The following is a 13,905-nucleotide window of genomic DNA, read 5'->3' as shown; positions in this document are numbered from 1 at the left end:
AAAATCATAACTTTCACGGCTTTCCATTGATTTAAAAAAAAAAGGGAAAAATGCCCTTTTTTGAAAATTAATTGTTTATAAATAAAAATGTCCGCCAGATCCTACGCAGGAAATAGTTACAGTTTGTTCCTATAGGTATTACTTGTCGAAAAAACGCTTCAGTACCCTGGCTGCTGAAGTGTCACGAACAGGGTATATTTTTGTCTTATTACCCTGGCGTATATGGTGAATATAAATTTGTAGAGAAAGGCCCCTATATCCGTTTTGTATATATTATATGCTTTGATTCAAGGGCAGATCCAGGGAGGGAGACATGGGGGCCATGGCCCCTTCCGAGAATTTAAAAAAAATATATAAATTTAAATATTTGCAGTTCAAATGTTTTTAGTTTCAAACACATATTAAATGTACATAACAGAGGATAAATATGTCTATTTGACTAGAATTGAACAAAATCAGTAACGGTAGCTTCAAGAATGACATAGGATGTTTTGTAAATCAAAATGTTGGCAGCCATTAAAATCATGTAAATTTCCGCATTCTGTACACATACAGAATTAAAAAAAGAGAAGCGTTACTTGGGTCACCAGTGCTTAAAACAAAGGAGTTGGTTGGCACTTTCGAATATTAAAAAGATATTGTTTTGTAAGTATTGCGTTTTATTTTTCTAATGCAAAATATGGTCACAATAAAGGGATGACTACCCAAAAACTTGTCACTAACCCTTTATCATCTTTCGCCAAACTCATGGGTAAAGACGGAGGCATACAAACTCATGAAAAAACATCATACCACAAGAAATTCGTTCAGATTGGGCTGGATTTTCTACAAAGTTATCGCAACCCGCAAAAGTCAGTCATTAACCAGATAGACTCTCAGAGATCTAAAGAGATACAAGAAAATTGAGAAAGACTACGACCAAAAGTAGAGTCTATTGGGTTTTTAAGTCGACAAAATATTCATCTAAGAGCTAGAGGCCATCGTGATAATGGCCTTCTGCTTCCTGTGCAACATACATTAGTAGCACCATTCAAAATAAATTGATAACATGTTGTGGAGAAATAATTGAACAAATTATGAATCAGGTTCAGAGTGCAAATTATTACTCTGTCATATTTGACGAAACGACCGACGACGTATCCATCCCACATGGAACAGCTTTCTCTAAATTTGAGATATATACACAATAACAACATTCGTGAAGACTTTGTCAGGTTCATTGACGCTTATGAGAACATAAAAATAATTAGTGAAAATTAAGGAAGAGGGGAAAAAGATGGCCTGCCAGGAGAAGCATTGGAAAAAATAGTATTAAACTTAATGAAAGAACTGCACTTGGATCCGAAGAAATTTGTAGGAAGTCATCCTGACTTTAATAATACTTTAAATACTTTAATAACGTTAAGTTTTGAATGTCTTTATGGCCCTCAACAGTGTGAGAAAAGTGCCTTAAAACTCGCCATTGTAACCTTAATTTTTAAAAATTACCCCCAGACCCCCTGGTACTCCTCCCAAAAAAAACGTTTATGGCCCCTCCCGAAAATCGGTCCTGGATCCACCGTTGCTTTGATTGCTGTCATTTTCACAAGTCTTACCAACCTCAGAAAATTGATCATTTAAATACAAAATGGTCGATTTCTCCCCACAGTGTATAGACTTTCCGTCAGCAATCCTTCGAATTTATCAATTTGTCAAAAATATACAGCGTAGGTGTTATATTTCCATTTTCACAACTGAAAATGCACGTCTGGGTGAAAAATTGTCGGCGATTTATTTACTTTATATGTTTTTCCTGTCTGGAAAATGTGTTCGCATTCATTTGTCATCGAGCGCTTTTACTGAGCCACTGTCGGCAAAGGCCATTGTTTGCAATAACGAAGACTGGCAGCTGGATGTAGTTTTTCACTGTTTAGAACTATACCGTGTGTTCACATAAAGTGCACTATCAAAGACTAATGATTTTTTTTATTTATTAAAATTTATAGCATATTTGATCCTCCATCCTACATGTGATGACCACTTTACCAATCACATCAGATGAAGTGGAAAGAGCAATATCACAACTAAAAGATGGCAAAGCTCCTGGACCTGACGATGCATATATGCTGAATTCATAAAACTATTTAACATTGACGGTACTCAACGCCTAAGCAAAATATTTAATGACATATATTTAAGCGGAGTAATAACAAGAACATGGCTGAAGTTGATGTTTATTACGTTACTAAAGAAAACAAAATCCGTATCCTGTAGTGATTCCCGAACCATCAGCAAGGGGTTACATAGGTCTTGCTGGTAAAAAAAGTGACTTTTTAAAAAAATTATATCTCGAAAGCCAATAATTATTTTTATTTAGAATTATTTGAACATGTAAAAGTATAGTACATAAAGGTACTTTCAAAATAATTTTTAGCTAAAAATATTCATTTTTGTAGAGTTGACTGCAATTTTTCGACAACAGCCCTTTTTTGCGGTGGGCAGCATAACTAAGTCCGGTCTCATCTGAAATCAAAAAATCAAAAAGTTTCTTGTAGTTTATATCTCTGGCTAGTGAAGTGAATGAACGAAGAAATGTAAAACAAAAATGAAATTTGAAGATTTTACATAAGTTTAAACACATTTTCGACTGCAATTTTTCTCATTTTTTCAAAAATGACCATTTTTAAAGAATTTTTTTTATAAAACAAAAACAACTTCACCTAATAAAAATTCCTTTGTTCATTCACTAGCCAGAGGTATAAACTACAAGAAACTTTTTGATTTTTTGATTTCGGATGAGGCTGGAATTAGTTATGCTGTCCACCGCAAAAAAAGGGCTGTTGTCGAAAAATTGCAGTCAACTCTACAGAAATGAATATTTTTGGCTGAAAATTTGTTTGAGAGTACCTTAAGTACTATACTTTTATATGTTCCAACTGGATCCCGCGTATGAAAAAAAGTTGATCAATAGCAAGCTAAAAATTTCTTAATAGCTTAAGGGTGTCTAGTCGGATAAACTTTGATATATGGGAACAATGAAACAAGGGAAGTTTTAATTGTGGAACAGGTTAAAAATTTGGAACGGTCGGACCACGAAAACGTCACATGTATTTTGTCCGAAAGAACTTCCAATTGATTTGTTACCTTTTCATTAAACTCTCATGCAAAAATCAGGCAGCTTTTCTACGTGTCCCACTCGTATTCTACGTGTTCCACTCATTATAATTCCCATTTGGTGGTAAATAGCAGCCTGATTTTTGCATGAGAGTTTAATGAAAGGGTAACAAATCAATTGGAAGTTCTGTCGGACAAAATACATGTGACGTTTTCGTGGTCTGACCGTTCCAAATTTTTAACCTGTTCCACAATTAAAACTTCCCCTGTTCCAGTGTTCCTATATATCAAAGTTGGTCCGACTAGACACCCTTAATCTGACCGTCCCAAATTTTTAACCTGTTCAACAATTAAAACTTCCCCTGTTCCAGTGTTCCCATATATCAAAGTTTGTCCGACTAGACACCCTTAAGCTATTAACAAATTTTCAGCTTGCTATTAATCAACTTTTTTTTCATACGCGGGATCCAGACCTATTAGAATAAGAAGTGATAAGATAAACGATTTGAATATAAACGAAGAATAACAAAATCTTGTTTTTCCAGATTACGTCAAGAGCCATACCCTCTTCGGTGACGGTAACCACACCCCCGGAGTTGTACTGGCCCAAATCGTACGTCCAAACATCCCCGTCAAAAACGGTGTAATCCATCTCATTCAGAAACCATTAATGGTTGTCGACGGATCTGTCAAGAAATTGCTAGAGGTAAAACCGTTTGTTGATACTTTATCTAACACTTTAAACCACAACACTAGTACTAGGGACAATGAGGCGAATAGACAGAGTCTACAGCATACGCTCATGGGCTGTAATAATGGCACAACTCAAAAAACACTTGTTTTGGACTAGGAATAGGCATAAATGTTAAAATAAATATTCTTTTCAGCATCAATTCTGGCACTACTCTTAATTCAATATTAGACCGTAAGATGGCAGAAGTGTCGCTATTGTATTATATGATTAGTCCCAAATATTGGCTGCATTACTGATACTACTTGGTTTGCTTCCAACGCTCGATATGATCAGGCCTCGTTCTTGTCATCAACACGGGCATATTTTGAATTAAGTCCGTGTTGCAGTTTTTATAATCGCTAGTTAGTCTATTTAATGATAAAAGGTCTTGCTGCAATAGTGGCATAACTCAAAACATTTTTTCATAATTGTCAAAACATTAATTTAAAAAACTAAAATCAAAATTATAGACACTTTATTCGATGATCCTGTAAAGAAAGTATTATTTTGAAGATAATCTTCGTTTAAGCAAACTAAAACATTTTTATGCATTTTCCTTAGCAATGAAAACTTTAAACACATTTAACTCAAATCATGATTTTTAGTTGTACCGCTAATTATAGCCCATGAGCGAATACCGAACATTTTTTTACTTATTCTCTATCTTCGGCTAATAGTCCACAGTACATCGTCCTTTTTCAAAAATGAATAAAAAGTCTTAAAAATAGTTTTACTCCAGACTGTGGGTGAAAAATAGGTCGATTTCAGGATATAATTCAGGAATTTTTGAAACCTATCAGGTGTTGTAAAGGACGGTGCCAGGAATAACTTCTACTAAAATGTGACCAAAAATATTGTGAGCTTTTTCTGTTATTGCGATTTTCATTTGTTAAATTTGCAATTTTTAAAGATTTTTAATTTTGCAGCTTAGCATATTGATTCTAGGGAAAAACTCTTTAATAGAAAGTTGTAGTAAATTAAAAAACCTATAATTTGAGCTATGGTAAGTTAATTTTGTTTATTGGTTATTGCAACACAGCCTGCGAAAGGTCCAAAATGGCCGTTTTTTACAATTGCGTTATTTATTGTACAAATAATTTTTTTTATTTTTTAAAACTTTAAAATGAAGATGTTTCAATTCCAAACATAAAAAAAAATTGTAAGGCCGGATTAACGAATTTGTTGCTTAGATATTATAAATTGTTTATCCCAAGAGGTCAAATGTCGAAGGCTATAACTTTTTGAAAAAAATCGTACAGAGTTGGTGAAACATCCAATCTCCTTCTAAAGAGTTATATTTTCATATTCTGATGTAAATAAATGCGTAAAACATTTTTAAACTTCTAATTTTTGGGTTTGAAAATAAGGGGGCAAATTTTCGTTAAAAACATTTAGAGCTGAAGCGGCCCTGTACATCCTATGAGTTTTTAACTTACAGATTATTGTTGCTAAAAACGAAACGAAGATTTATAAAAAAATAAAAAATTTCTACGACCAACTGAAGCCGAGCTAAATGTTGGGCTTGAAAATAAGGGGGCAATTTTCGTTATAAACATTTAGAGCTGAAGCGGCCCTGTACATCCTATGAGTTTCTAGCTTACAGATTATTGTTGCTGAAGACGAAACAAAGATTTATAAAAAAATAAAAATTTTCTACAACCAACTGAAGCCGAGATAATTGTTTCTTTTTTCTTAAATCGTAGTGCCTTTATTTACAACAATTAAGAAATTATTTTACAGCCTTTGACTAAAGAAAGACTTATATTATCTTAAATTAAAAATAATTATAAAATCTAGTTACATTTAATTATTAAAAATTATTTTTAAAATCGGTGCTTTTGCGAGCGTCCGAATTTTGCAAATCGCCCGGCTCGCTTGAAATCCGCGCGTTCGGAAAATGTTTACGTAACTTGTATTAAATTTTGACCGAAAACAATTTAATAATATTACCATTATAATATACAGTCTATTTACCACTGTATTTGTTTTTCTTGATAAACTTTTATCTGTGAAATCTCATTTCTGAAGAAATAATATTACAAAATTAATACCTACATATATATGAAATATATAACTATATTTTTAATTTTTTCATTGTTATATAAATATAATAATAATAATGTTACTTCTTATTATACAATATAAAACTTTTTCTTCTTGTAGTTACTATCCGTTTTGGATGTTGGCGACCATCATGGCAATCTGTACTTGCACACTAAATCGGTACTGCTGCTCTAAAAAGATTTGTAGTTGTTGTGTTGAACGACCGTACGTAAATTTTCTAGCAAGGTAATCCTTCGCCTTCCTGGTTCTCAGTTTCCAAATGGGGTTTGCCAAATTGCCATGATGGTCGCCAACATCCAAAACGGATAGTTACTACAAGAAGAAAAAGTTTTATATTGTATAATAAGAAGTAACATTATTATTATTATATTTATAAAACAATGCAAAAATTAAAAATGTAGTTATATGTATCATTTTTGTAATATTATTTCTTCAGAAATGAGATTTCACATATAAAAGTTTATCAAGAAAAAAAAATACAGTGGTAAATACACTGTATATTATAATGGTAATATTATTAAATTGTTTTCGGTCAAAATTTATCAAGATTTGCAAAATTCGGCCGCTCGCAAAAGCACCGATTTTAAAAATAATTTTTAATAATTAAATGTAATTATAGTTTAAAATAATTTTTATTTTGAGATAACATAAGTCTTTCTTTGGTCAATGACAGTAAAATAATTTCTTAATTGTTATAAATAAAGGCACTGCGATTTAAGAAAAAATAAACAATTATCTCGGCTTCAGTTGGTTGTAAATATTTTTTATTTTTTTATAAATCTTCGTTTCGTCTTTAGCAACAATAATCTGTAAGTTAGAAACTCATAGGATGTACAGGGCCGCTTCAGCTCTAAATGTTTTTAACGAATTTTGCCCCCTTATTTTCAAACCCAACATTTAGCTCGGCTTCAGCTGGTCGTAGAAATTTTTTATTTTTTTATAAATCTTCGTTTCCTCTTCAGCAACAATAATCTGTAAGTTAAAAACTCATAGGATGTACTGGGCCGCTTCAGCTCTAAATGTTTATAACGAAATTTGCCCCCTTATTTTCAAACCCAAAAATTAGAGGTTTAAGAATGTTTTACGCATTTATTTACATCAGAATATGAAAATATAACTCTTTAAAAGGAGATTGGATGTTACAACAACTCTCTACGATTTTTCTTCAAAAAGTTATAGCCTTCGACATTTGACCTCTTGGGATAAACAATTTATAATATCTAAGCAAGAAATTCGTTAATCCAGCCTTGCAATTTTTTTATGTTTGGAATTGAAAGATCTTCATTTTAAAGCTTTAAAAAATAAAAAAAATTATTTGTACAATAAATAACGCAATTGTAAAAAACGGCCATTTTGGACATTCCGCATGCTGTTTTGCAATAAACAATAAACGAAATTAAACTTACCATAGCTCAAATTGTAGGTTTTTTAATTTACTACAACTTTCTATCAAAAAGTTTTTCTCTAAAATCAATATCCTAAGCTGTAAAATTAAAAATCTTTAAAAATTGCAAATTTAACAAATGAAAATCGCAATTAAAAAAAAAACTCACAATATTTTTGGTCACATTTTAGTAGAAGTTATTCCTGGCATCATCCTTTACAACACCTGATACGTTTCAAAAATTCCTGAATTATATCACGTTTTTTCACCCACAGCCTGGAGTATTTTAATTGCTTCGTTTGTGTGAGTCTGCCACTAAAAAATTTCAAAGTGCAGGTTGGACGCGTTCCTTATAGGTCTGGATCCCGCGTAAGGAAAAAAGTTGATTAATAGCAAGCTAAAAATGTGTTAATAGCTTAACGGTGTATAGTCGGACAAACTTTGATATATGGGAACACTGGAACGGGGGAAGTTTTAATTGTGGAACAGGTTAAAAATTTGAAATGTCAAACTACGAAAACGTCAGATGTATTTTGTCGGACAGAACTTCCAATTGATTTGTTGCCCTTTCATTAAACTCTCATCCAAAAGTCAGACTGCTATTTATCTCCAACGTAATTCCTGTTATTTTTGTGTCTTATTTTGGCATGAGAGTTTAATGAAAGGGTAACAAATCAATTGGAAGTTCTGTCCGACAAAATACATCTGACGTTTTCGTAGTCTGACGTTTCAAATTTTTAACCTGTTCCACAATTAAAACTTCCCTGTTCCAGTGTTCCCATATCTCAAAGTTTGTCCGACTAGACACCCTTAAGCTATTAACAAATTTTCAACTTGCTATTAATCAACTTTTTTTATACACGGGATCCTGACCTATAAGGAACGGGTCCAACCTGCACTTTGAAATTTTTCATAAGGTGGTTGACTCACTCAAATGAAGCTGTTAAAACCATTTTTAAGAATTTTGTAATCATTTTGAAAAAGTACGAAGTACAGGTAAACTATAAGTTTATATCTTGTTAAAAGCAATTCTAACAAGATACAAAGCAACACACTAACAAGTTTTTTTGTCGTTGTTTTCTACGGTACTTTATACACAAAAGATTCGGATGCAAATATGTGACGAAACAAAATTACTTCGTTGTGCTCGGTAACACTTTCTGTTATTCGCCATCATAGTCCTGTACAACATTTTATGCCCTTACATCTCATTAACTTTAACGACTGTATACACTGCACAATTCTGTCGGGCATTGTTTGGTTATTAGTATTATTTTTGTCTTTTTTTGCGTTCGAATCGAGAAAATTAAATGTACCAGCAAGAAAAAATCCCTGAACGCGAGCTAGAGCTCCTCGTTTTTGTCGAAATTACTTTTTTGAAAGCGTAATTATTAGTCCAGGGAAGTAGATTTTTCTCAGAACAATAAATAATCTAGGTACTGTCAAATTTTTCAGTTATTGTATACCTAGAGAAAGAAAACCTACCTGTTTCCTGCATAGAGTTTGAAGCCGTTTTTAAATTATTAACAACTTTTGCAAAAAAGGCGATTTTTCGATTGGTTAAAAAACTAAAATTAAAATTAATTGAAACCATTAACAAACTAAATAATTACCTACATCAAAATAGACAATAACTATTTTTAATATGGGGAAATAAGCCACAATTTTACTAAATGGTTTTATTAACGTTTCGACATCCAAATCGGATGCCATTGTCAAAATACAAAAAATATTAATGAATTAAACAAAAATGTTGTTGCTTAGTAAAAAATTGTTCTAATAATTTATTTCATCTGACTCATTTATATCGGCAATTCAGACATATATTATACATTTTAAAGTAGAAGACTTTAAAATGATATTGGCAATATTTATGAGTTGCGTTCCTGGGACGACTTTACTGAAAGATAGTTAATTCGATTACATGAAATCAACCCCAACTCAAGAATATCCGTCACAACAAAATTATAGCATGTGATCTGTCTTTAAAAAGACAACCACATGAAACGGTAACAGTAAAATTCTCGCGTTAGAGATTTTAGAGTTTAGAGATAAGTAAGTTATTCTAATCGTTTACACGTTAAAAATAACAGTAGTTTGCAAAATGATTTTTTTTAACCTTTTTGATACATTTGATAGTTTGACTCGTGAACTTTGATTTGATATGAGTAAAATTACAGTATCTTCGTAATTGTCTTTTTAAAGTTATTGCAAAAAAATGTTTTTTTCTGATAAACAAGTGAAATGATTTAAACTAATTGATGGATTATTCTGAAATTATGAGGGTTTGTTAAATACCCCAATATCCAACTTTGAGTAAAATACCAAAGGTCTAGTTTAAATTTAATAATTATTATTAAAAGATAATTATTTAGCATTATTAATGGACTTTTAACTTTCAAAAATCACATTTAAAAGCTTTTTCAATATTCTACAGAATCAAATGTTGTAGTTATATGTCAAATAGTGAAAAATCGCGTTTTTTGTGCTAAGGAAATAAGCTCTTGACAGGAAATAGGTAGGTTTTCTCTCTTTAGATCTACAATAACTAAAAAAATTGTCAAATACCTGGGTTATTCAGTCCCGAACAGAGTCTTTTTTTGCTTATTTCCCTGGAGTATGCAGAGTGAGTCTGTAATTTGGAATAAATTCAATAGCTCAAATACCAATTGTTTTTTTGAAAAATGCTCAGACTTGTCGATTAGCATTTCAAATGGAAATTTTTTTCATAAAATAATAATGTATACAGGGTGTCCCAATTTAGAGATATGACGTCATCGTTGATTTTCTTAAATGGCAACAGTGTCATTTTGATAGCTATTTTGATAGGGTGTGTAAAGTTATACTTATGCAAAATATAAAATTTTTATTCCTTACCATTTACAAGATAATAAAAAATAACAAAGTTATGTCTGTAATTTGTAATAAATTCAATAGCTCAAATACCAATTGTTTTTTTGAAAAATGCTCAGACTTGTCGATTAGTATTTCAAATGGAATTTTTTTTTCATACAATAATAATGTATACAGGGTCTCCCAATTTAGAGATATGACGTCATCGTTGATTTTCCTAAACGGCAACACTGTCATTTTGATGGCTATTTTGATAGGGTGTAAAGCTAAACGTAACTACAAAATACAAAATTTTTATTCCCCATCATTTACAAGATAATAAAAAATATCATTAAATCTCTAAATTGAGACATACTGTATTATACATTATGATTGTATGTAAAAAAATTCGATTTGTAATACTAATCGACAGAGCTAAGTATTTTTCAAAAAAAAAACAATTAGTATTTGAACTATTAAGTTTATTCCAAATTACACACATAACTTTATTTTTTATTATCTTGTAAATGGTACGAAATAAAAGTTGATATTATGTATAACTTTACACGCCCTATCTAAATAGCTATCAAAATACCAGTGTTGCCATTTAAGAAAATTAACGATGACGTCATATCGCTAAATTGGGACACCCGGTATACATTATTATTATATGTAAAAAATTTAGATTTGAAATACTAAACGACAGGTCTGAGCATTTTTCAAAAAAAGAACAATTATTATTTGAACTATTGAATTTATTCCAAATTACAGACTACAGACTCACTCTGTATACAAAATAATAAAGGTAACCAATATTATAAATGTATATTAAATAAAGTTGTTTGGCAATCCCAATGGTATATAAATATGTCTGGATTAAATGTAATAGAGACATGGAATATACATTGGCTTTTCAATATATTACAGAGTCATATAAAATATTATTGTCAATGAGCATTTGTATATTTAATTAGTTGTTTAACGAAAATTCATGCAATATTTGCTGAAATATTTTAATTACTTTTAATAATGAATAATAAATTAAAATTGACTCCAGTATTGATCGTATACATACTAGTGTGTTGATGTTATTAGACTCCTATTTTGTATTTTTTGTGTTTTTATTTAGAGGTGGCGCTCGACAAAATTTTTTACGGTGTTGCGTCTGATTGTTTCTCCATTTTTCTTTACTATCAATTGGTCAATTAAACTTTTTTCTACTACGATACAGTATTTTTGTTTCTAGAATGCCCAGATTCGAATCATTGCTATCTGTTATTTATGTTTTCTCTCTTTTGTATATATTCTAGCAGCGCGGTTTGTCAGTCTTTATTTAAATTAACTGAACACATCAATGGGTGGTTCAAAGAAAATAGAACAGAACGGGTGGAAGTAGAAAGTCGTAGGTATTAAGGAAATTAAATGAAAGAGAAAATTCAAATGGCATTAAAAACAGCAAAAATTGCAAAGCACTAAGCTCAGGCCAAAGCTCAGTGGAAAGTTGAGAATCCGAAGATATCAAAATCAAAGGTCCGTGAAGTCCGACAGGGATGTATGGTATCACCTCTGCTGTTCAACATATATTCTGAAGAAATCTTTCAAGAAACAGTAGAGGATGTTAAAGCAGGGCTTTAAATTAACAGAGAATGTGTCAATAACATCAGATATGCCGACCATACGGAGTGTACAGTAAGGGAAGAACCCATTACTGTATAATATAATATGTATCAAAAAATGTATATAATTTTAACTAATTTAGCTTGTTACAAAAAGGTATTGTTTCTAAATATGCAAACAAAACGAAGGTTGATTAACGCAGTTTTGTTTATGTAACCTCGTAGAGGCTCACGTATAGTTTACTTTTCAAAGTCCAAATTATAAAGAGATATAAATAGCCCACAGAGGGATTATCATAAGCATTATAGTATTGTTATTATCAAGATCGGTACTATGCTAGTGAGGCGTCCTACGAGAAGGGTGTACTGAAGGACCACCCCGCGAAACAACATCTTAGTAACCTTATGTTGATTGATGTTGTAAACCGTAAATAAAGTTATAAAGTTAGAGTCAGTGTTTCAACTCGATATTCCAACCCTGCAAGATTATCATGGCAATCTACCAAGGTAGCACCAACGTAACAGGAGGTATTCGCTGACAGTTATGAAGCCCCAGGAGTTAATGAATGGGGTTATTACGTTACTAATCAGGACGTGGTATTAAAAATACAACAAGAAAAAGAGCTGTTTTCATAATAAAAACAGACAAAATCAACACCTCAACCACGTCATGAGCAACACCGAAAGATATCGATTACTGCAATTTCAAAGAGAAAATAAGAAGGAAAATGAGGACCAGGAAGGCCAGGAAAGAATTTCCTGGCTGAAAAATCTACATGTGTAGTTCAACACAACAACCACAATTGTTTTAACATAGTCCAACCAAAGCCATTATAAAATAAAAAACCATGTTCTTCCATTCCCAGTCCGATAGTTTCCTTCGCCACTGCTTGATATTCATGGTTTTAAGATCTCCGTCTACGTCGTCTATCCATCTTTTACGGGGCCTTCCTCTTGTTCTATTTCTTTGTTCATCCAGCTCTTAGTTCATTTTAATTCTCCACAAACCATCGCTGCAATGGGTTGGTCCAAGTATCTTTCTTACTATATTGCGCTCAAATATTCTCAGTTGATTTTCATCAGTGGTTGAGAGGGTCCACGTGTCATATCCACATATTATGACCACTGGTCTAATTACTATTTTGTAGATTCTAAGCTTGGACCCATGATTCAGTAACTTACTTTTCATTAAGTCTTTGTATGCATAAAAGCACTTATTACCGCTAAGAATCCGTGCTTGTATTCGCAAAATTAAATTCCAACAGAGGGCGCTCAAAATTTCAAAGATGGACGACAACTCTAGGAAAACAATTCATTTTGTCATTTGAATTCACAGTTCTAAAACGTTAAATTAAAATCATTTACAGGAGTGTTTTGCCAAAGTAACCACTAAGTTTGGCAACTAAGACATCTTATAAGTTAAAAACGACTCAAAATTATGTTTAGTCTGTATGCATTCATTAAAATTTGATGCTAACTACTGATTTGTTTTTACCTTTTTTTCATAAAAAAATCTGGCCCCCCGATAATCACACAGCGTTCTAAAAATTATTAATCTACCTTAAGATTTCTAATTTTGTTTTTAATTTAATTAATAGGTGCACTACAGTTTATTTTACACCAACAGATAACAATTTTTAATTAAATAAAAACTGGAAACTTTGGAAATTAAGTAGGTGAATTTATTTTATAATAATTGTGTTCTGGAAATTACGAAGTGGTCGGGATATTTTGCATAACAATGTACATTCTATGTACAGAATATATACTACATTTTATTTATTTATTTAATTTTGCAGTCGCTTAAACATTAAAAAATACTACGTTTAATACAAAAGTTAAATTAACAAAATGTATGATTTGGCATTGGTTAATTTAGGTCATTACGTAGAGTATAATATGAATGAATACTTAGGAACACTGCAATAGTTTTTTTAAGTCGAAATTATTGTTAATTACAACATAAACTGACCGCAAATATGTACACAAATTAATGACAAAGTCAATGTTTTCCTTGAGTTGATGCTTTTCAAATTCGCCACCAGTCGTCGCCCACTTTGCGGTTCCTCGCCAATTTCTTCTGGTGTTGTTGTTGTCACTTACTATTCGGTCTAGGTAGGGAAAAGTCGAGGCATATTCGCAGGTATGGTTGTCTACCTTCAGATTCTCATGTTGAGTAGATT

At 31.7% G+C, this 13,905-nt stretch overlaps 1 protein-coding gene across 1 annotated transcript in view; it reads left to right on the top strand.

Annotated features, from left to right (window-relative positions):
- Positions 1 to 13,905, top strand: part of LOC114328983 (fasciclin-1) — a 319,916-nt gene that overhangs the window by 169,076 nt on the left and 136,935 nt on the right. Inside the window, exon 6 of the mRNA XM_050658656.1 lies at positions 3,639 to 3,799. Coding sequence (XP_050514613.1) covers positions 3,639 to 3,799 — 161 coding nt within the window. The remainder of the gene's footprint in view (positions 1 to 3,638; positions 3,800 to 13,905) is intronic.

Source organism: Diabrotica virgifera, chromosome 8, assembly GCF_917563875.1.
Source record: "Diabrotica virgifera virgifera chromosome 8, PGI_DIABVI_V3a".
Taxonomy (NCBI): domain Eukaryota; kingdom Metazoa; phylum Arthropoda; class Insecta; order Coleoptera; family Chrysomelidae; genus Diabrotica; species Diabrotica virgifera.
Note: the sequence above shows the minus strand (reverse complement) of the source record. Positions and strands in the feature narration are given on the sequence as shown.